Below are 20,181 nucleotides of genomic sequence, written 5' to 3'. Positions count from 1 at the left end.
GCAGCTGGAAGCAGCATGGCCGCAGGTGTATTTCCCTTTAGCTATACTGATATTACTACAACTATACACCTATTACTGCACCAAGAAATACACTCAGATCTTTATGATGTTCAAAGCAGTGAAATGGTCAACCGTAGTAATATGTCCACTGAATCAACTTGTGTGCAAGTTAGGCAGTTGACCTAAAAATGTGTGGATAAAATGTAACTAAACACGAACCGTAACCATTATATTCCGAGGATCTGAAGCTGCGTGCTGAGTCTCTATAGTTGAATACATGAGATAGTTGTTTTGTGAAGTGTTTATACCTTTCTCACACTGTGGGCCGTGGTATGCAGCCTTACAGAAACAGCTCCCTGTTTTGGGGTCACAGCCAGTAGAATGTTCTTGAAAACAGTCACATTCCTTGGAACAGCCTGCGCCATGCGTCCATCTGGGACAAGCTGAGGGGCGGACGAGATCAGTTTGAAAACAGACAAAAAGCACGAGTTAGGTCGACAATGTTTTCATGTTTGGATGATCAGTGGTGGAATGTAAGTGCATTTACTCAAGTATTGTACTTAGGTACAAATTCAAGCCTACTTGTACTTTACTTGAGTACAATTAGTACCATTCTTTGTAACTTTATACTTTAACTCCACTACATCTTAGAGTCAGATATTGTACTTTTACTCTTAAGTAACGAGTCATATTATATACTTACATTGTACTCCAGTGAAAACCATGTATCTCCAAAGAGTTTTTCTGATGAACTAAAGGATTACGTTTTCCTTTATGTGTTGAGAAAATCCTCCTATGTTCTTAGCTAAATATTTTTAAATCCTGTTAGATTAGCTGGAAAATATTGTCACAAAGCTGTGATCAACGTTTTTTCATGAAAAGTTGACTTTTTAGAGATACATGGTTCTTACAGGACAGTGATGCTACAATCATATGATGATCTTACATAACATGACGCATTGCTGTAGTTTAAACTACTCAACAAAATAAAGTAGTTCAAATCAGCACAACCTTACAGCAGTTAAATGTAACACACAATAATGCAGCAGTAATATTAATCCAAAAACGTCATGTCATGACAGGGACCATTTTACTGCACAATGACTGCTTTTACTTTTGATACTCTTAAGTTTGACGAAAATACTTACATACTTTTACTTAAGTAAAGTTTAACTTTTACTTGTAACAGCATTTCTACACTATGGCATTGCTACTTTTACTGAAGTAAAGGACCGTAATACTTATTCACCCCTGTGTATGGTATCGTACAAAAAATATACACATTTGAGTTACGCTTATTTACATATAAATATCAACCTGCCACACTTAGAGTATTACTGCACTAAAACAACTTCAAATAAGGTTTTTTTTTCTAAGGTTAAGCAAAGAAAATAAATTATCACAGCAACTTTTGTTTGTTAAAGGTGGTGATAGTTAAGTGAGACAAAAATGTTGAAAGGAAATTTTCTCTCCTAACAGATTGCATTTCAGTACGAGCCAAACGAACACACCCAACCACCGTGTTATCACAACATCAGACTTCTGCAAGTCTCCTGTTTTACATGATTTATAGAACACATCATTCATCGTTACTACTGTGTAATTACAGATCTACTTTGAGACCAGGCTGACTATTTAGCAAACAATTTCCTACAAACTTTGTTGTGTTGTCTGTAGTTGTCTGGAAACTTTATCATATTACCAGACACATTGAACAAATAGTGTTATGTAAGACATTTAAAACTGATGCACTGCCACATTATCACTCAGTGTTTAGAACAATCTGCATGAATTTTGCCAAGATTCTCTCTACTCAGCAACACAAAAAAAATGAACTTCACTCCACCCTGTCCCTCAATGGCTTTATGTTAGCTGCAGCTGCAGGCTCTGGTTACACCCTCTCCACCCTCTCAATGTCCCACTGCAGGATGGAGGAGACAGCTGTGAGAATCTGATAATATTCCTTGTGCACATTCTTCCATCATTCGGTTTGGTCTTAGAAGAGTGAGCAGCTTCCACAGTAACACATTAAGAGCAGAGACTCATCGCCATGTCCATCCGGAGGCTTAGGAGCAACCCTAAAACACTGGGGGATGTCAATCTGGTGACAGAGGAGCTGAAAAATCTTTATCATAAGAGGCTGCTGCCGATAGAGAAATACTATTCTTTCCATCACTTCCATTCTCCGAGCTATGAGGACGCAGAGTTTGACAACAAACCAATGGTTTTGGTGATGGGTCAGTACTCAACAGGAAAGACAACTTTTATCAGGTAAGAATCAAAATATCCACGCCTTTTAAAACTGCAGATTTGTCATGTATTCTGCTGAATGTATTGTGCTGTTGTGTTTGGCAGTAATAATGTTGGTAATGGTGGTTTGGACTTCAGGTATCTCATAGAACAAGATTTCCCTGGTAGCCGAGTTGGGCCAGAGCCAACCACTGACTGCTTCACTGCCCTCATGTATGGAGAGATGGAAGGAATCATCCCTGGCAATGCCCTCACAGTGGACCCGAAAAAGCCCTTTCGCAACCTCGACCCTTTTGGAAATGCTTTTCTGAACAGGTGATAGGAATCAACAGACAGAAAGAGAGAAAGGAAGAAAGAAAGAGGTGGAGGTGTTCCTCCTCCTTTTAATTTTTATTTCTTTTACTTCTTTTTTCCAATGATTTGCCTTCATTAACATAGAAATAATAAAACAAACATTGCAGTGGAAAGCTATTTCAATATTTAACCATATCAATAAAAGTGAGAAATGGTAGAGAGGTTTTAATGTTTTATGTTGATGCATTTTTTTTCATTGCAGGTTTCAGTGTGTCCAGATGCCAAATCAAGTCCTCGAGAGTGTCAGCATTATCGACACACCAGGCATCTTAACTGCTGCTAAAAGAAAACTGAGTCGAGGTGAGTATAAATACCTTGGTAATTTCCTTTTTTAATGTCAGTAGAATTAATGGGTCTTCTTCTACTTACATATATTCTGTTTTAGAAAGTTGTAAAGTATTGTTGCTTTCGGAAGGATTTAGATTCCTGCCAAGAGAAGAGTCATAGCAGATGCAATTAAATTAATAATATTTCAGCCCAACATAATTCAAACACTTGAAGTCAGAAGCAAAGCAGATGAAAGTAGTATGACTGAGTTGGGTGGAGACGAGCAGTAAGTAACTGTGCAGTCTTCGCTTTGTTTTATGAACGCATTAATCTATGGGTGTGACTGAAATGGCTTGCAACCAGTGAGGGCCCCTGGGATATGTATGTTCCTCTAGGTGTTGAGGCAGTGAGGCTTGCCCCATTAAATAGTCTTAATGAAAACCCTGTGTTTTCATTCCTTATCCCCAGGCTACGACTTTCCAGCAGTGCTGCACTGGTTTGCAGAGCGTGTGGATCGAATCATCCTGCTGTTTGATGCACATAAACTAGAGTTCTCTGATGAGCTCACTCGGGCCTTTGGGGCCCTGTGTGGCTATGAGGACAAGTTGCGTGTAGTTCTCAACAAAGCTGACAGGGTGGACTCGCAGCAGCTCATGAGAGTGTACGGCGCCCTCATGTGGTCGCTGGGGAAAGTGTTTCGAACCCCCGAGATCTTGCGGGTTTACATTGGATCTTTCTGGTCAGAGCCCAGGCAGAAGTGTGACCACTACCAGCTGATTGAGCTGGAGGAGGAGGATCTGTTGGCCGACATAAGGAACTTGCCGTGCAATGCTGCAGTACGCAAGCTGAATGACCTGGTGAAGAGGGCACGCTTAGTAAGGGTAAGAGATCTCATGTTTAACTCTAACCCATACTTTACATAAATATTGACAAACTACAGATATGGTGATTTTTTTCTCTCCCCTCTTAGGCACATGCCCACATTATCAGCTATCTGAAGCAAGAGATGCCAACACTTTTTTGCAAAGAAAGCAAGAAGCACAATCTGATTTACCAGCTTCCTGTAATTTTCACCAAGATCCAGCAACAGCATCGAGTCCCAGCTGGAGACTTCCCAGACTGCACCAAGCTGCAGGTAGGACATGACTTCTTCATTGCTGTCTAAATACCATATTATCAAAATGTATTTACTTAAAAGTGTTCTGTGAGCTTAACGTGATTGCATACCTTTCCAGGAGAAACTTTTGGGTCAAGATTTCTCAAAGTTCAAGACCCTGAAACCAAGTCTGATGGCTTCCTTGGATAAACTCCTGACCACTGACATAGCAAACCTGGTGCCTTTACTTCAACAAGAACTAAGGAAGAAATCCCTCCCTAGTGTGTTGGATGGTGAATTTTTGGGAACATTCAGGCCTGAGCATTACAAGAGAGATCCTTTCAAGGAACTAAAAAGAGATGACGAGAGCAGTGAGACCGATTTTGATGAGTGGGCGGTGGAGAAATACAAGCCAAAGTACGATGAGATTTTCTACAACCTCAGTCCAAACGGGGGCAAACTGAGCGGCACCAAAGTCAAAGAGTGGATGACGACCACCCTTCTGCCCAACTCTGTGCTTGCTCATATCTGGAGGCTGTCTGATGTAGATGGGGATGGCATGCTGGACAATGAGGAGTTTGCTTTGGCAGTCCACCTTATTGAGGGAAAACTGGAGGGCCACTGGCTCCCCCGAGAGCTGCCGTCTCACCTTGTGCCACCGTCAAAACGACTAAGTACAGCCAGCGATGAAGAGTAAACATGACACTGAGAGGAAGCTGTGGTTCTGTGTACATTATTTGTACAATTTGTACATAATTTCCTAAATATAACCTAGCAGTTTGAAAAAACAACAGTTCCTGTTCATGAACATGAGATGGTGTTTGTGAGTCATACCAAAACCCAAAGATTACCATTGAAGGTTTTGATCACTGCAAATTTTTCACATCATATTTTCTTATCTCATTTCACTTCTGCATTCATTAAAATATTCACAGGAATGATAAAAAATACAGCAGCAATTATCTTCAATTAGGTGGAATTTTCCTTCAAGTTATGCTATATATAATACATACTATATTTGTTTTTGCCTTACACATAAGAGTTCCTCATCTCACATAATCTTAATGTATTTTTTATCAATGGTATTAAAATTGTAAAGATGATTAGCCAATATTATTTCATTGTTTGTGATAGTATCATCATCATCACCATAATTATCATTACCATTATACAGTGGGTATTATGATGAAGTCAGGTTAGTACTCACACAAGTGGCAGAAGCGACCATATAGTCCCGGAGAGCACAGGCAGCCTCCATACAAATGATGACAATGTCCGTTGTTGGGACAGTTGCACTTTCTTCTGCAGTGCCTCCCGAAATAACCCCTTGGACAACCTGTAAACATGAGTAATGCCATTTTAGGAGAGGATGCCCACTTCTGTGATAAGAGCAACATTTAAACAAGATTACAGTACAAGATTACAATACAAAAAATAAATACAGTGCCCATTTGGAATTTTAAGACAACATCTGTGGCAGTGTCAGGACACACTCAGCACACACTAAAGGATAAGGTAGAGTAGTGGTTCCCAACCTGGGGATCAGAATCCCTGCAAGGGGTGGCAATATTACAATTTAGTGGGTCACAAGATGATTGCCCAGGTAAGAAATAAGATAAGGCAAAATTGTGAAAATATTCAAATGAAACTATTTTGGAGGATGGATGCTCATAACTAACAGACATAAACAACCAATGAAAGGGTCGTAAGGAGATATTGCTTCATATTAAGTGGCAAAAGCAAGTGAGACCACCAACTTAGAGCCTGGTTGTTGTAGACAACATGTGTGTGTGTGTGTGTGTGTGTGTGTGTGTGTGTGTGTGTGTGTGTGTGTGTGTGTGTGTGTGTGTGTGTGTGTGTACAAACCATCCTCGCAGAGTAGGCCCTGTATCCCAGGGGGGCACAAACACTTCCCAGTCACAGGGTCACACGAGCCTCCATTCTGACAACGGCACAGGCTGTTGCAGGCCTGCCCATAGGTCCCCTGTGGACAAGCTGGAGAGGGAGAGGGGGAAAGAGCATTGACACTTCAGTTGCAGTATAACTTAATGAATCAGACTGTGGGGAAATCCTTTGACACTGAAACACATACTCGCATATGAGTGAAGAGAAAGTAAAGCAGCTAAATACTCTAGTGTTAAGAAATCAGCCAACACTTCCGCCTTCCATCCTATCTTTCCCCATGGTGTGTGCCCTCCTGACATTCTTAATCTCTCTGGCATTGTTAGCAATTACAACATGAACCAGCTGGCTGTTTAAGATGTGCTAAAGTGTTACAGTCCATCAAGGGAAATTCTGCTTAAATTCCATGTCACACTTTCCTTACAGCAGTTTTATGTTGCTGAAGATAAGCCAGTTTAAAATAATATGTAAAGGTAACAGCATTACAGATACTGAAAAGACATCACAATTAAAATACAAATGAAGGAGCAGGAAGAGCTTAGAGTTTAGAGAATAAGACTCACAAATGTTTTTCATTCAAAGATTAAGTGATGCTCTCTCTTATTTGCACCAAATGTGATGTCTACATCTGGACACGAAAACAAAGTATATGTACAGTTGTGGGTGGGGATATGGGGCATTGTTTCTGCTTCATAATGATGGAATTGATACTACAGTGTTTCTTATAGCATGTTGGGGAATGTTGAGGCAACAACTGTTTAAATAGCACAATCAAATTGTATTTCTCCACCAACAATATCACAAGTTGACAAGTTGCTGGGATGCTCTGGGATATGATTCTAAGCCATTTGCTGTTCTGTTTGACCTTAATTAAGTAGTGAATAAGTGTTTATGTGGCCAGGTTGTTGCTAACAGGAAAGTAATATTTTAAACAAGATAATAGCCTAATTGATAACCATCACAAAAAGAGTGATGAAGATAAAGATAGACATGTGAAAGTATTTTAGAAAGTATTTTTACTGTAAAGACATTTTTGAGATTTAACTCAGATGTTGATTGTGCAAAAGGGGCTAAAGCATTATATACTGTAATACTGATACTGCATTTTATGCATTCAGCACATGAACTTTAAATTCATTATTTTGTTTCTTTCTTGTAGCTATAACTTCATAAAATAAGATATTGAAGTGACACCTACAGTATCAAGAAAGGTAAGACAAAGTTGTTAAATATTTTACGTTAGGCCATAGAGGGTTCTTCATAGACCACTATGTTATTGCCTACTGTAAGAATTCCTTATAGATTTAGGCATTAATTTGCTTACCCAGGTATAGACTCATCATCTCCAGGGTGTGCATCTTAATAGTGCCACCTCAGGAGCGTGTTTCTAAAAGTGACAGATTGCTTCTAACGGACTTGTCCCACGTGGCTCTCCTTTTATGATTACCAGCCGACTCGGGTTCAGACCAAAGACAGCCATTAATCATGGAGCCGGATGGGAACATGGAGGCATGCATTCTAACCCAGAAGTGGACATCCTTGGCCTCAGGCTGTGCTCTTGCTGTGGGCCCTGGCCTCGCTCCAGTAGCAGACAGATTGATTCCCCCGGTGCTCTTGTGGTTTGGAGCCCATAAACAACCCAGCCTCCCACACAGAGGAGTCGACAGGTTTTGATACATGGCCCTGGATTGATGCACACAGGGAGCTATCTCATCTCTCTCTAAAACTAGACCACATTGCTATGGGTAGTTCAAATAGACCTGTGGGAAAAATACAGGCTGTGTGTGTGTGTGTGTGTGTGTGTGTGTGTGTGTGTGTGTGTGTGTGTGTGTGTGTGTGTGTGTGTGTGTGTGTGCATTCATCCATGCACGTCTTGGCAAGAGAGAAATTTAGTTTTTACGTTCTGCAAAATTAAATATTCCCCAAACTTTTAAAGAAAGAGTTTGACAACTTTGTGTTATTCACATTCTTACTAAAAGTGAGATGAGAAGATCGAGACCACTCATGTACCAAAGAGCAGTATCAATCTTATCATCTAACTCTTGGCAAAAAAGGGAATAAGTGTATTTCCCCAAATGCAAAACTAATCTTTCAAATACTTACAGGACATCCTGGAGGAAAACCTATCTTAAGTATGTGGATGCTCTTAAGAAAAACATTCAAGCATTTTGAGGAGAGTTGTGAAAGCGGGGTTGCGTTAGCCCACTACAGCACCTGTGAAGAATTTGTGTCCAATTAACTATACTTACTCTTGTTACAGATGATCCCAGTCCATCCAGCTGAACATTCACATTGGTCTCTATTTTCCCTACACACTCCATTCACACAGTCTTCACAGCTCACACTGCAGTCATCCCCAAACGAGCCATCTAGACAAACTGAAAAAGAAATGGTCAACTGAAGATAGTTTTTCCTTTTCATAACTTCCTGGTCTGAAGATTTAATAAAACAATAAGATATCAATTTCATTTCTCACCATTCATCACAGTGTCATCACTCTTATGTCTTGTTATCTCTTGTTGTTTCTTAATAATGAAAAGCTGAATATTGGTTTGTTTAAAGAATCTGTGTTTGCTAAAGACAAAAAGCAGTGGGCTGACAGTATATGGGCTAAGCCAAAATTGCGTATTTTTGTAATGATAAAACCAGAATATGGCACTGAGAATTATGTTGTATATAATTTGTCAAAAAGGCAAAGATCTTTATGTGCTCAAGTGAGATCTGGTGTTTTGCCTTTGACTGTTAAAACAGGACGATATGTTAATTTAGAAGAGGAAAAACGAATCTGTCCCATGTGTTGTTTGAATGATATAGAAAATGAGTTCCATTTTTTTTCTATTGTCCTTTTTATTGTGAACAGCGTGATTTTTTGTTTCGTAGGATAAAAGCAGAGATTGACTTGGTAAATATGGATGATGCTCAAAGACTGAGATGGCTGTTCACATATGAAACATATAAATTAGCCAATTACCTAGATAAAGCTTGGGAGAAGAGGAAAAAAGCTCTTTATCGAGATGAATTGTAGATGAGGATTTGTTGTTTGTGTGTGGTGTGTGTGTGTGTGTGTGTGTGTGTGTGTGTGTGTGTGTGTGTGTGTGTGTGTGTGTGTGTGTGTGTGTACGTGTATATACATATATGTATGTGTATATGTGTGTATATGTATATATTTGTATTCATGTATTTCTCCGAATGATTTGTATATGCGACAGGAAGATGTTTGTTAAATAAGTAAATTTGTGGTGTCTTGTAATCCCATGTGGGATGGGCCAAAATGTTTGGCATGACACAGAAATAAAACATAACTAAATAACTAACTAACTAACTTATGTCACACGCTTTTTACTGTACCTATGCTGCTGTCCAGTCTAAGCTCTCCTCGACGCTCCCTCTGGATCTCCAATTCTTTTTCACTGTCACCACCATCGCTACCATTTTCATCACTGTCATACCGGGAGTGCAAGGCTGCTGTGTACTGTAGGAGCTGAGGAGCCTTGCGGAACAGCAGGTCTGGTAATCTGTGGGCCTCCAGCTGCTCATCCGCTTCTTCCTCTTCATCATCTTCTTCTTCCAATTCTCTGTCATACAGAGCTTAACACACCCAGAACAAAGTTTGAGTCAAACAATTGTAGATGGCTGAAACACTATATTATAACTATAACACAAATGTCACTCACAAATGCAGGAGTGCTGGTCCCGATCCAAGCGGAAGCCCAGTTCACAAAAACACTCATATGCTCCCAGGGTGTTGACACAGTTGTGTTCACAGCCTGAGGTCTCTGCTAGGCACTCATCAATGTCTGACAGAAGAATACACAAACAACACAGCTAAGAGAATAAAAAAGGCAAGTGAAGCCATTGTTATTGGGTGCATGTTGAGCACAGGTTTTAAGTGGTGATGCACACATTCGATGGCAGACGGGTCATGCAGATGACACTCAGATGGGCCTTTAAAAGAAATTCTAATCAGATGAAGACATTTCTTTTGCTTAACTTCAGAATACTCATTTGATTTAACTTCTTCTACCCATCTGGCAGTTCCTCTAGATTGTATAAAGTGTGCTCCTTAGTGAGCTAAATGTTCTGTTTTGCGTGTCCTGCACAACTGTGCCACAACACAGAAAACACTAAAAAGCCCCATGCTAACAATCTAGCTCTCTTACCATCACAGCCACAGCCGTCTCGATTCAGTCTGTGGCCAGCTCTGCAGCTGCACTCGTAGCCGCCTGGGTAATTTCTACAGAAGTGACGGCAGCAGGATTCCCCACTGACACACTCATCACTATCTGAGGATGGCACGCAGTGATGTAGAATTTGTTTCAACAAATGGCCAGAAAGACACAAGCAGAGAGTCACAAAGTAAATGAAAATTAAAGAAAAGGAATAAAGAAACAAAGACAGAGAACTAGACTCAGAAGAAGAAGAGCAGTTCTTACCTACACAGGTCTTCCTGTCCCGGTCCAGCTGGTAGCCGTGGTTGCAGGAGCACAACGGGCCGTTGGTGGTGTGCTCGCAGTGATGAGAGCAACCTCCATTGTTCTTCTCACAGCTGTTGACGATCTCCATCTCAATACCTGGAGGAGAGAGGACCAAAACCACAATTAAAGCGCATAACCAGAGCTGAAACATAATATACTATTTTTTGTTTGTCCCAGCTGCAGATGAGGAGAGAAACAAATTCATTCTAAGCACAGATATAGTTCAAATTACAATGAAAAGTACATTTCTTTCTGCTTTTTTTAAGTGAACTTACATACTATAGCCATGAATTTACAATCAACATCCGTGATGTATACCATGAGGATTGCTATTTTAGCCATCTCACAATTTTCCTAAAACTCTTAATGTTTTCAAGGATATGAGAATTCATGCATTGCAAGCAAGCATACAAGTTAGAGGGCATCTTACACACAATGCACTTATTTCTGTCAACATTTTATTTTGCAGTCATAAAGCAAATAAACATTCAACAATGTTGAACTTAAGTGTGAGTCTGCTCTATCTTGTTATATTTGTTGTTAACAAATTGCAGTACATCAGACACATTAAAGTGGCAGTTCTCGAGAAACAAAATAGATACTGGTGTGTTTTCTTTTTTAGAGAAGGTAAGTTTGAGACCAAAACAATCTGTTGCAAATGTAGCTTAAGTGTGCAACATGACTATGTTTTAGGATTAAAATGCCAAATTTATTAGGAGGATTTTCTCATTTGCACAAAGAAATGTGAAAGGCTTATTTTAATTTCTACAGCCTTTACTTACGGTAGCACTGCTTGCCATTAGCACCAAGTTCAAAGCCCGGATGACACACACAGCTGAAGGAGCCCAGCATGTTGACACAGCTGTGGGAACACTTGGCATGGCCTGATCTGCACTCGTCAATGTCTATAGACAAAACAAAAATCACATGAGCATAGGAAAGTTATGATGGCAAACAATTCATATCAAAGATCAGTTGCAAAACACAAGAATCTATCTCAAGGTAATATTGAGACGTAGTCCAGAGCATCGTCTTCTTGTCCTCTTTAACCTAAGATGGGTGGCTAAATCATTGTTTACTCTCAGGACCAGAAGGGCCTGGTTTTTTATGGTTCATGCTGCAACATAAACACACACTTTTTGAAACAGATGCACATGTACATTGACGCAAATAGTTCATACATCAATTCAGTGCCCACACACACACACACACACACACACACACACACACACAGCGCTACAAATGTCAAGGGTCTCAGGCCCTTTGGGATCAGGTAGTTAACAATGCCTTTGTTTGGGGCTGCTTCTGACATTAGAGGTTAATGAACCAAACACACTGTTAAGGCTCCCATAAATATCTGGATGTGTCAAGGATTTCCAAACAATGTTACCTTTTTTATAGTTTCCAACATCAGCCTCTCAAGTCAATACATGTCTGTTGTAGTGCATATTTGCTTTCAAAAAGAGGTTTAGTGTGGCTGTAAGTTATGGAAAAATCATAACATCATCCTCTTAAACTGTAGCTGATTCCAGCGAAAGGTATTTTTGAGGCTGTTTGATATATCCGCTCTGTAATTTTTTGTGTGTATACAATGTGTGTGCAGTCGTTAAATTGGCTTTTGTAGGGAGGGGAAGCCCTTATTTACGGTGAATGGTCATCATTCAAAATCGCGCCGTAAAATGACTTACAGTTTTTGCCCATTGCTTACACACTAAAAACAAATGCTTAGACCAAAGCCTCAAAACCTAAACTTCTTGTAGCATACCTTAAACACAGTGTAACCATACCTTAAATACATTGTCAACTTTGCACTTTGTTTGCAATTCTTTAACACACTTATTGCAAAACACTACACAGTTTTCTTACATTAGACACTGTTCAAAAACGAAATCTCCTGTTGTCATTGGGAAAACACTCTGTTCAAAATGCAAAAGTCATCTGGCAATTGTAGGAACTTACATACAGACCTGAAAACACTTGCACAGAAAACAGAACACCAATCGGTCTGAGCCTTAGCACTACAAATAGGCCTCAGGTAAACCATTTTGAGAACTTTGCAAGCATGGAGGCAATGAGAGTCAGAGTAAGAGGAGGACAAAGAGAGAGAGAGGAGTCGGACGTGAAAGAGACATTTCCTGTGACGTTGACAAGATCCCCCCCCCCCAGCCCCCCACCACACACACACACACACACACACACACACACACACACACACACACACACACACACAAAACAAGTCTGTTTTTTTTTCTCCCAATAGCAATTCATCCAGTAATTGTTTGTTTTACAGTTTTTCTCATTTGCTAAGACACACTAAATGAAACTGGGATCCGCTTTATCTTCATCATCACATTATTAGCACAGCAGAAGTCTTCTCTTGCAAATGTTTTAACACTTTTTCACACATTTTTCACACCCTTTGTCAAAACAGTTACCACAGATCTCATTGAAAGACCCCTAACTCTATTGGATTCACTGTGGTGAACAAAAGGAAAACATCTATTCACAGCTGATAGAAAGTACTTGCATAATTAGAAAACTCTATGCACCTGTGTGAAACTCATTTGCACAACTCTTCAATCAGCAATCAGTCCTCATCCATCTATAAAAGATGCCACCTCTGTGTTGCTATTTGCAAGCATGGATCAAAGAGGCCATAGACTAATGGCGTTTTTCCGACCTGCTCGGCTCGGCTCGGCTCGGCTCGGCTCGCCTCGACTCGACTCGACTCGACTCGACTCGACTCGACTCGACTCGACTCGGCACACTGTGCGTCCGTTTTCCATTGCAGATTTTAGTACCGCCTCAGCGTGGCTGGTCGTCTTGCCGGCTCGACGCACACACCAGCGCACAAGTATATGGGTCAAAGACGTGGCATGTCAATTATGGTGTCCAAAGCTTATTCATAATGCAAAAGATAAATATGAATTTTAAAAAACTACATTATATTACTCAACTCTACCCTCTTTACTCACTTGTATAGGTATTTATTGCAAAAAAATTAAATTCAAAGAGCTATTGAGCTCAGAAGTACCAAACTGTCCCTCCTGGGTAACGTCCGGGCTTAAAATCTAAGTATAAAAATGTGACAAAAATGTCAAAAATAATAATAAGAGAATTAATTATCTACTTTGGCATAATTGTGTCGATGTTTGCAGTGATACCTACAAATATAGTAACAATCCTACCCTTATTTAAAATGTTACTCAAGAAATACTTTTGTCCTTACTTTTGGATTTCCCTAATGTCCTTCCTGGGTAACAGACCTTAAACTCCATATATTACCCATAATGCAATTGCATAGTCATGAAATATGATATTACAGCATAGAGAAGATTTTGGAGGACCCCAAAACATCTGGAGAGTTTAGTAATTCTCTCTTCAAAAAGTTTTTATTTTGCTTTTTTGGTCACTGGTGAACTATGTCCAAAAATCACGTGTCTTTCTGGATAACGCTAATAAAATATATTTGATGTTTTGATATTTAAAAAATGCCTATTTCATGTGAAATCTGGCATTAACGTTTTAAAGGCTAAGATATATTGTAGCTGAGTATGCCATGTTTGACAGAGTTTTGTTGGGAAAATCATGTTTTTGTCCTTCCTGGATAACAGTTTGTCCTTCCTGGATAACGAAGATCTTCTGTTACCCAGGACATGTCCTCTGTTATCCAGATTGGACATGTTACAGTTTTTCTTGATTGCTTTGACCTGCTTAAAGAAACTGGGATCCACTCGGTTTTCATCATCACTGTCTCCGCAGAGCAGAAGACACCTCTTGCAAATGTGTTAACCCTTTCTCATTGGATTGACACGTTTCCCCCACCCTTTTGCAGAACAGTTAACACGGCTGTCATTCAAGCAGTCCAAACTCCATTGTTTGAGCTATGGTAACCAAACAGAAACCATCTGTTCCTAACTATTAGAAACTACCTCCATCAGTATGAAATCACTGAAGCACCTGTTTGACACTCCTTCACACAAATCTTCAACTAGCAATCAGTCTGCAGGCCTTAAAGGTGCAGCGTCTGTGTTGTTCTTTGCCAACATGGATGGAAGAGGTCTAAGACAGAAGAGACTTAGTATCAATAGTGGCTATTTCTTATACTCTACAGTAATAGATGTTTATACTTTACTGTAATAGATTTTATTTTTATCTTCTTAATTTCTTATACTCTAATAGATTGTATGCTGGTTTACATGTATTTTGTGTAATATTTACAGTATTTCAGTTTTCAGCCATAGTTTCAAAATAAGAATCAATGGAATCAATAAAATTTGCATCAAAGCATTTCTGATTCTGGATCCAATTCTTTGCAAGAAGGCAAATTTGTCAACAAATGTCACTGGCATGAAAGCTACGTACAGTACAGTTTTTCTCATTTGCTAAGACACACTAAATGAAACTGGGATCCGCTTTATCTTCATCATCACATTATTAGCACAGCAGAAGTCTTCTCTTGCAAATGTTTTAACACTTTTTCATTTGTTTCACACATTTTTCACACCCTTTGTCAAAACAGTTACCACAGATCTCATTGAAAGACCCCGAACTCTATTGGATTCACTGTGGTGAACAAAAGGAAAACATCTATTCACAGCTGATAGAAAGTACTTGCATAATTAGAAAACTCTATGCACCTGTGTGAAACTAATTTGCACAACTCTTCAATCAGCAAACAGTCCTCATCCATCTATAAAAGATGCCACCTCTGTGTTGCTATTTGCAAGCATGGATCAAAGAGGCCATAGAGTAAGAGGCCATGGCAGAGGGACCAGAGGAAGAGGAGCCAGAGGGGCCAGAGGAAGAGGAGCCCGTATGCGTGGTGGAGGAGCTGCAGCAGCAAGAGGACAAAATCCAGCTCAAGTTTCAAATGAAATTGGGGCAACAATTATTAACCATGTCATCAATCATGGCTGGTCCTTTAGAGAGGCGGGACAAAGGGTCCAGCCCATTCTGACTCGGAGCACTGTGTCATCTATTGTCAGGCTTTTTCGGAATGAGAACAGGTAATTCACAGTGTTACTGTAATGTATACCACTGTGTATTTCAGCTTTACTGTATTGCCCTGTTAGCAGAACAAACTGTCTACAGTAATGCAGATGTTTTATCAATCCCATTTATGTGACTGTCATACAGTAATGTCAATTTTGACATGCTTTTTGCTTTTACTTTATAGGATCCACACATTACCACACACTGGTGGCAGAGGAAAGATGTTTAGTATTGAACAGGAGTCTGCCATTGTAGATATGGTAGATATGGTAGTGGCAAACAATGCAATCAGACTGTGTGAAATCCAGGCAGCCGTAATTGCAGATCAGGGAGCATTTAGAAATATAAACAGTGTGAGTTTGGCAACTATAGATCGAGTCCTTAAACGACACCATGTCAGAATGAAGCAGCTGTACCGAGTTCCATTTCAAAGAAACTCTGACATCGTAAAGGAGGCACGATTCCAGGATGTGCAGGTACAGATTTTGTTATTGTAATACCTTGTTTACCATAGTTACATGCGACTGGAATACTGTAATTTGCTTTATGAATTTGTACTTTTTCTTAGAGAATAATGGAGCTTGAAGCTGAGGGGGCACATCACAAATTAATTTTTGTGGATGAAGCCGGCTTCAACCTCTGTAAAGTGAGGAGACGCGGGAGGAACATCATTGGGCAGAGGGCCGCTGTCACAGTGCCAGGTCAGAGGGGTGCCAATCTCACCATGTGTGCTGCCATCTCCAATGATGGGGTCCTTTGCCACATACCAACCATTGGCCCATACAATACAGAACGCCTCATCACATTTCTTGATTCATTGAAAGAAATACTGATTCCACCCGAAGAGAGAGGGCTGTTGAGGCCTGGCATGACTCTGTATGTCATAATTTGGGACAATGTGGCTTTCCATCACTCTCGCCTTGTGAACGAATGGTTTGCAGCACAGCCTCGTATTATGGTGCACTTCCTTCCTGCATACTCCCCTTTTCTGAACCCAATCGAGGAGTTCTTCTCTGCTTGGAGGTGGAAGGTGTATGATCACCGGCCATATGAGCAGATGCCCCTCCTGGAGGCAATGAATGCTGGTTGCCTGGCAATAGGTGCAGAGGACTGCCAGGGATGGATGCGCCATGCAAGGAGGTATTTCCCTCGGTGCATTGCAAGGGAAAACATTCAATGCGATGTTGAGAACCTGTGGCATAATCGTCAAGAACAAATGGACTAAATGTGAAAGATAAAATATATCTTTTTTTTTTTTTTTAAAGGTATTACCACCCATAAGTTTCCTTTGATAGCTTTTTTTCTTTTTTTCAGTATCCATTTGAGTTTGTAAAGTGTCATATTTCATATTGATGGCTGTATTTTGTATTTTGTTGTCCATTGTGTAATGATTGATTGAAATAATAAATTAATTTGACCACAAGTTGTGGTGTTTGATGGAAATATTTGCTTATGTTGCATGCTTTTAATGTTTTGTGAGTGTTAGAGCATTTTGCTAACAAAATGAGTCATTTTGGCCATTGAGCTTCAGTTTTATCCTGTGTGTTAACTGTTTTGAAAATGTGATGTCAGAGTGGGCAAATGTGTTTAAGCAATTGAGAAAAACTGTAATAACCAGTGTATGTTCATTTTAGCTGACCAGTTTGTAGATGTTATTTAGATGGCGCTACTATTTGGCCTAATCATAACTGGTCTGGCAACCCAAAGGCCAAGGTTTTGTTTCCAGATTTGTTTGGTGACTTATGATGCAAGGTTTTTTTTTTTAGCATTAAACACTTTATTTCCTGCATTTTGGTGAATTTTTATGCACCTATTTCTACCTTTTTCTGAATCAATATGCTGGAAATATCTTTATTTAAAGGGAAACAATATATTTACAATCCAAATATAAAAACATAATGGAATATATTGCAATAAGGCTCTTAGGCATTTTGTATTGCTTTCATCTATTTAATCTCCTTTGGATCAACTTTTCTAATTATATCTGAGTCAGCACACATGTAGCTTAGGCATCATTTATTCTTCCCTCCTCTTTTGCGTCTTTTGTTGGGGATATAACCTCCTTAAATGTGCATATGACAATTATTCACCTCAATGATACATTATTCATTTTAATTTATTAATAAACCCCTGGACTGTAATATTTCAGATGTTTAAGCAAGATTTCTGCTAATGTCCAAAACTTTGTGCACATTCAAAATATATCTCATCCCATCTGTGTTCTCTGAGGTTTGGAGGAGTGATATTTTGTGAAAAATAAAGTTAAAATTGGCTATTACAAGAATAAAGTCACTATATTTCAGAAAATAATCTACCTGCACCATAGTCTGCTGTGCATTACGTGATTGCTCTGCTGATATGGTAGATCTCAGACCTTCTGACAGACACAAAGCCCCGTTTGAGACTCTGGTCTCTGGATGAGCGAACGTTTAGGGAAGTGGCTGAACGCTGCTCTACATCGGAGGTGGAAACCCGAAACTCCGGCAGAAATATACAGAGCTCAAACGCGACACATCTGCTGCAGCATGTCGACAGCAGACCTTTATAAACCTGAAGCTGCACAGCTTTTTACAGCGAGAGTGGACACTAAGCGACGTCCAGTTTCATATTTGTCAGTCAACTTTTCAAAATACATTCGGGGCTACACTCAAAACATTCGGGGCTGAAGCTCCGGCAAAATGTTTGGTGCTGAAGGAGACGGAGCTGAGCAGCGGCAGGGTGTGTTGTGGACACCTCTGTGTGTGTGTGTGTGTGTGTGTGTGTGTGTGTGTGTGTGTGTGTGTGTGTGTGTGTGTGTGATTCCTCACCTTCACAGTTCTTGCCATCTCCAGCCAGTGTAAAACCAGGTCGGCAGCTGCAGTGAACCCGGCCGCCTTCTGCAAGACACAGCTGGGCGCAGCCTCCATTCCTGTCCTCACAGGGGTCCCTCACTGACACACACACACACACACACACACACACACACACACACACACACAGGCAGAGAGAAGAGAGACACACACACATACACAAAAATGTAGCCATGTCAGCACAGCAGGTGATTCTCTGACCTTGCTGGTTAGTTCATGAGCACATATCTCAACTCCAGATTAACATGTACATTTGACTTATGTATGTGCAGCTTCTTATTCAGAATATTTACAAAAGTGAGTCTGGATATGATATCTGAAAGATCCCAAGTAAAACTAACAAAAAACATTTGAAAGTCCAGGAGAAATCAGAATTCCTGCTCTTTACTGTACAGTAACTGTTTCCAAAGCTGCTTCTCAAGTTCCTTTCCTCTCTACTTCCTTTCTTCCTACCTTGCACACTCCTTATTTCTGCTGTAATTTGGTCCAATTTGCAACTTTAGAAGCACCTAACTCATATCGGATAACCTACTCTACTGAACACTGTATGTCCAGCAATGTCTGATATATTCTCGCATTATGAGAACATCTGTTGGCAAAATGACTTACATTCACAGTGTCTCCCATCTCTCTTCAGCTGATAGTTCTTTCGACAGTCACATTTGTAGTGATTGTTCCCCATGTCCACACACTTATGCTCACAACCACCATTCAATACCGAGCAAGAGTTCACAGCTTATGAGGAAGAAAGACACAGAAACAAACATGGTAGATAAGCATAAACACACATCAGCTCTGGTGTCCAATTATATTAATTAATGGATGAAACTCTGACCAGTTTTAGGATATTCAAAATCTGAACTCACACAGGTTGACAGGTATAATTGAATTTGTTGGAAATCTAAAATGGCTTTCACACATCCACTCTGCAGCCATGTAATTATGGAAAACTCTAGGGTAAAGGCTGGAAACTGAAAAATGATAGCCAAGCCTGGTCCAGTGGGTACCGCTGGTTACTTTCTAATGATCTTTACATCCCATTACTCCTGTGTTTTAATGATGTGCCAAATATGAAAAGCAGCTGTGTGCCTTCTGGGTGCTTTAAACACAGACATGATGACACTGAGGGGCTGTAAAAGAGAGAACGGCCGGCTTTTAACATTGATTACTTCAACAGACACAATTAGCTATCCCTCTGCCTCCATCACTATCCTTAACCACAATGCTGCAGTCCAAAATGTATTAAAAAAATTAGACCACGAGCAAAAAAGGAGTTCAGATTTTTAGCGAGTAGCAAATTCACTCATTACCTAGGTTTTATGGTGCTAAAGTTTGGTAAAGTACTTTGTTATGATATCAGTCTGGTTTGTTTAGAGAAGTGGGCGTGGTTAGCTAAGGGTCAGAACTGATATGACATATGACACATGAGGGGGTGTGTTTGTGTGATGCTGATTTGGTGGGGAGGATGCGGCGGATGTGGAGGATGCGGCGGATGTGGAGGATGCGGCGGATGTGGAGGATGCGGCGGATGTGGAGGATGCGGCGGATGCGGAGTTGCGGACCCGGAGCAAAGGTCGCTCCCGAAATCTTATTTTTTAATGTGTTGCATAATTCAGAGATAGGGATATTCTTCCAGGTGTTCTCACACATGGCTGACACTGTCAAAGTTGGTAGTTGTGGTTCTAATACTTTAATATTATATAATCTTTGTATAACATACAGATATTAGAGTGGTATTAATCTTCTTATCTAACTCGTGGCAAGAAAGTGAATAAGCGTATTTCTCAAAATATAAAACTATTCCTATACAGAGCAACTACATCTAACCCCAGAAGCCTAATTTTTCATACTGCATTGTATATGTGTCATTCCTCTACGCCACTGAGGAAATGTTTGCACAAATCCAGTGATATTAATAGGGAAGAAAATGCAGTGCATGGGAAGGAGTAAATTGACTTTCGAAATGGTTACCACAAGTGCAATAAATACTTCT

At 40.1% G+C, this 20,181-nt stretch overlaps 2 protein-coding genes across 3 annotated transcripts in view; one reads left to right on the top strand and one right to left on the bottom strand.

Annotated features, from left to right (window-relative positions):
- zgc:158328 (uncharacterized protein LOC567225 homolog) overlaps window positions 1-20,181 on the bottom strand; it is a 64,353-nt gene that overhangs the window by 20,742 nt on the left and 23,430 nt on the right. For both annotated transcript variants that reach the window (XM_031293186.2, XM_031293187.1), the window contains exons 7-17: window positions 18,798-18,923; window positions 18,147-18,269; window positions 11,127-11,249; window positions 10,303-10,440; window positions 10,030-10,152; window positions 9,544-9,666; window positions 9,218-9,457; window positions 8,119-8,247; window positions 5,834-5,962; window positions 5,175-5,303; window positions 309-443 (exon numbers count right to left, since the gene is read on the bottom strand). In XM_031293186.2, coding sequence (XP_031149046.1) covers window positions 309-443; window positions 5,175-5,303; window positions 5,834-5,962; window positions 8,119-8,247; window positions 9,218-9,457; window positions 9,544-9,666; window positions 10,030-10,152; window positions 10,303-10,440; window positions 11,127-11,249; window positions 18,147-18,269; window positions 18,798-18,923 — 1,518 coding nt within the window. The remainder of the gene's footprint in view (window positions 1-308; window positions 444-5,174; window positions 5,304-5,833; window positions 5,963-8,118; window positions 8,248-9,217; window positions 9,458-9,543; window positions 9,667-10,029; window positions 10,153-10,302; window positions 10,441-11,126; window positions 11,250-18,146; window positions 18,270-18,797; window positions 18,924-20,181) is intronic.
- On the top strand, window positions 1,954-5,083 carry LOC116045532 (EH domain-containing protein 2-like). Its single transcript, XM_031293217.2, has 6 exons — window positions 1,954-2,271; window positions 2,389-2,565; window positions 2,807-2,904; window positions 3,340-3,752; window positions 3,842-4,006; window positions 4,107-5,083. The coding sequence occupies exons 1-6, from the start codon at window positions 2,051-2,053 to the stop codon at window positions 4,662-4,664; spliced, it is 1,632 nt and encodes a 543-aa protein (XP_031149077.1). The 5' UTR covers window positions 1,954-2,050; the 3' UTR covers window positions 4,665-5,083.

The sequence above is a fragment of the Sander lucioperca genome, chromosome 5, assembly GCF_008315115.2.
Source record: "Sander lucioperca isolate FBNREF2018 chromosome 5, SLUC_FBN_1.2, whole genome shotgun sequence".
Classification (NCBI taxonomy): Eukaryota; Metazoa; Chordata; class Actinopteri; order Perciformes; family Percidae; genus Sander; species Sander lucioperca.
Note: the sequence above shows the minus strand (reverse complement) of the source record. Positions and strands in the feature narration are given on the sequence as shown.

Coding starts and splice junctions, on each gene's coding strand:
- LOC116045532 (XM_031293217.2), top strand. CDS start 2,051: ATGTCCATCCGGAGGCTTAGGAGCAACCCTAAAACACTGGGGGATGTC. Junction 2,272..2,388: donor GGAAAGACAACTTTTATCAG/GTAAGAATCAAA, acceptor TTTGGACTTCAG/GTATCTCATAGAACAAGATT. Junction 4,007..4,106: donor CAGACTGCACCAAGCTGCAG/GTAGGACATGAC, acceptor ATACCTTTCCAG/GAGAAACTTTTGGGTCAAGA.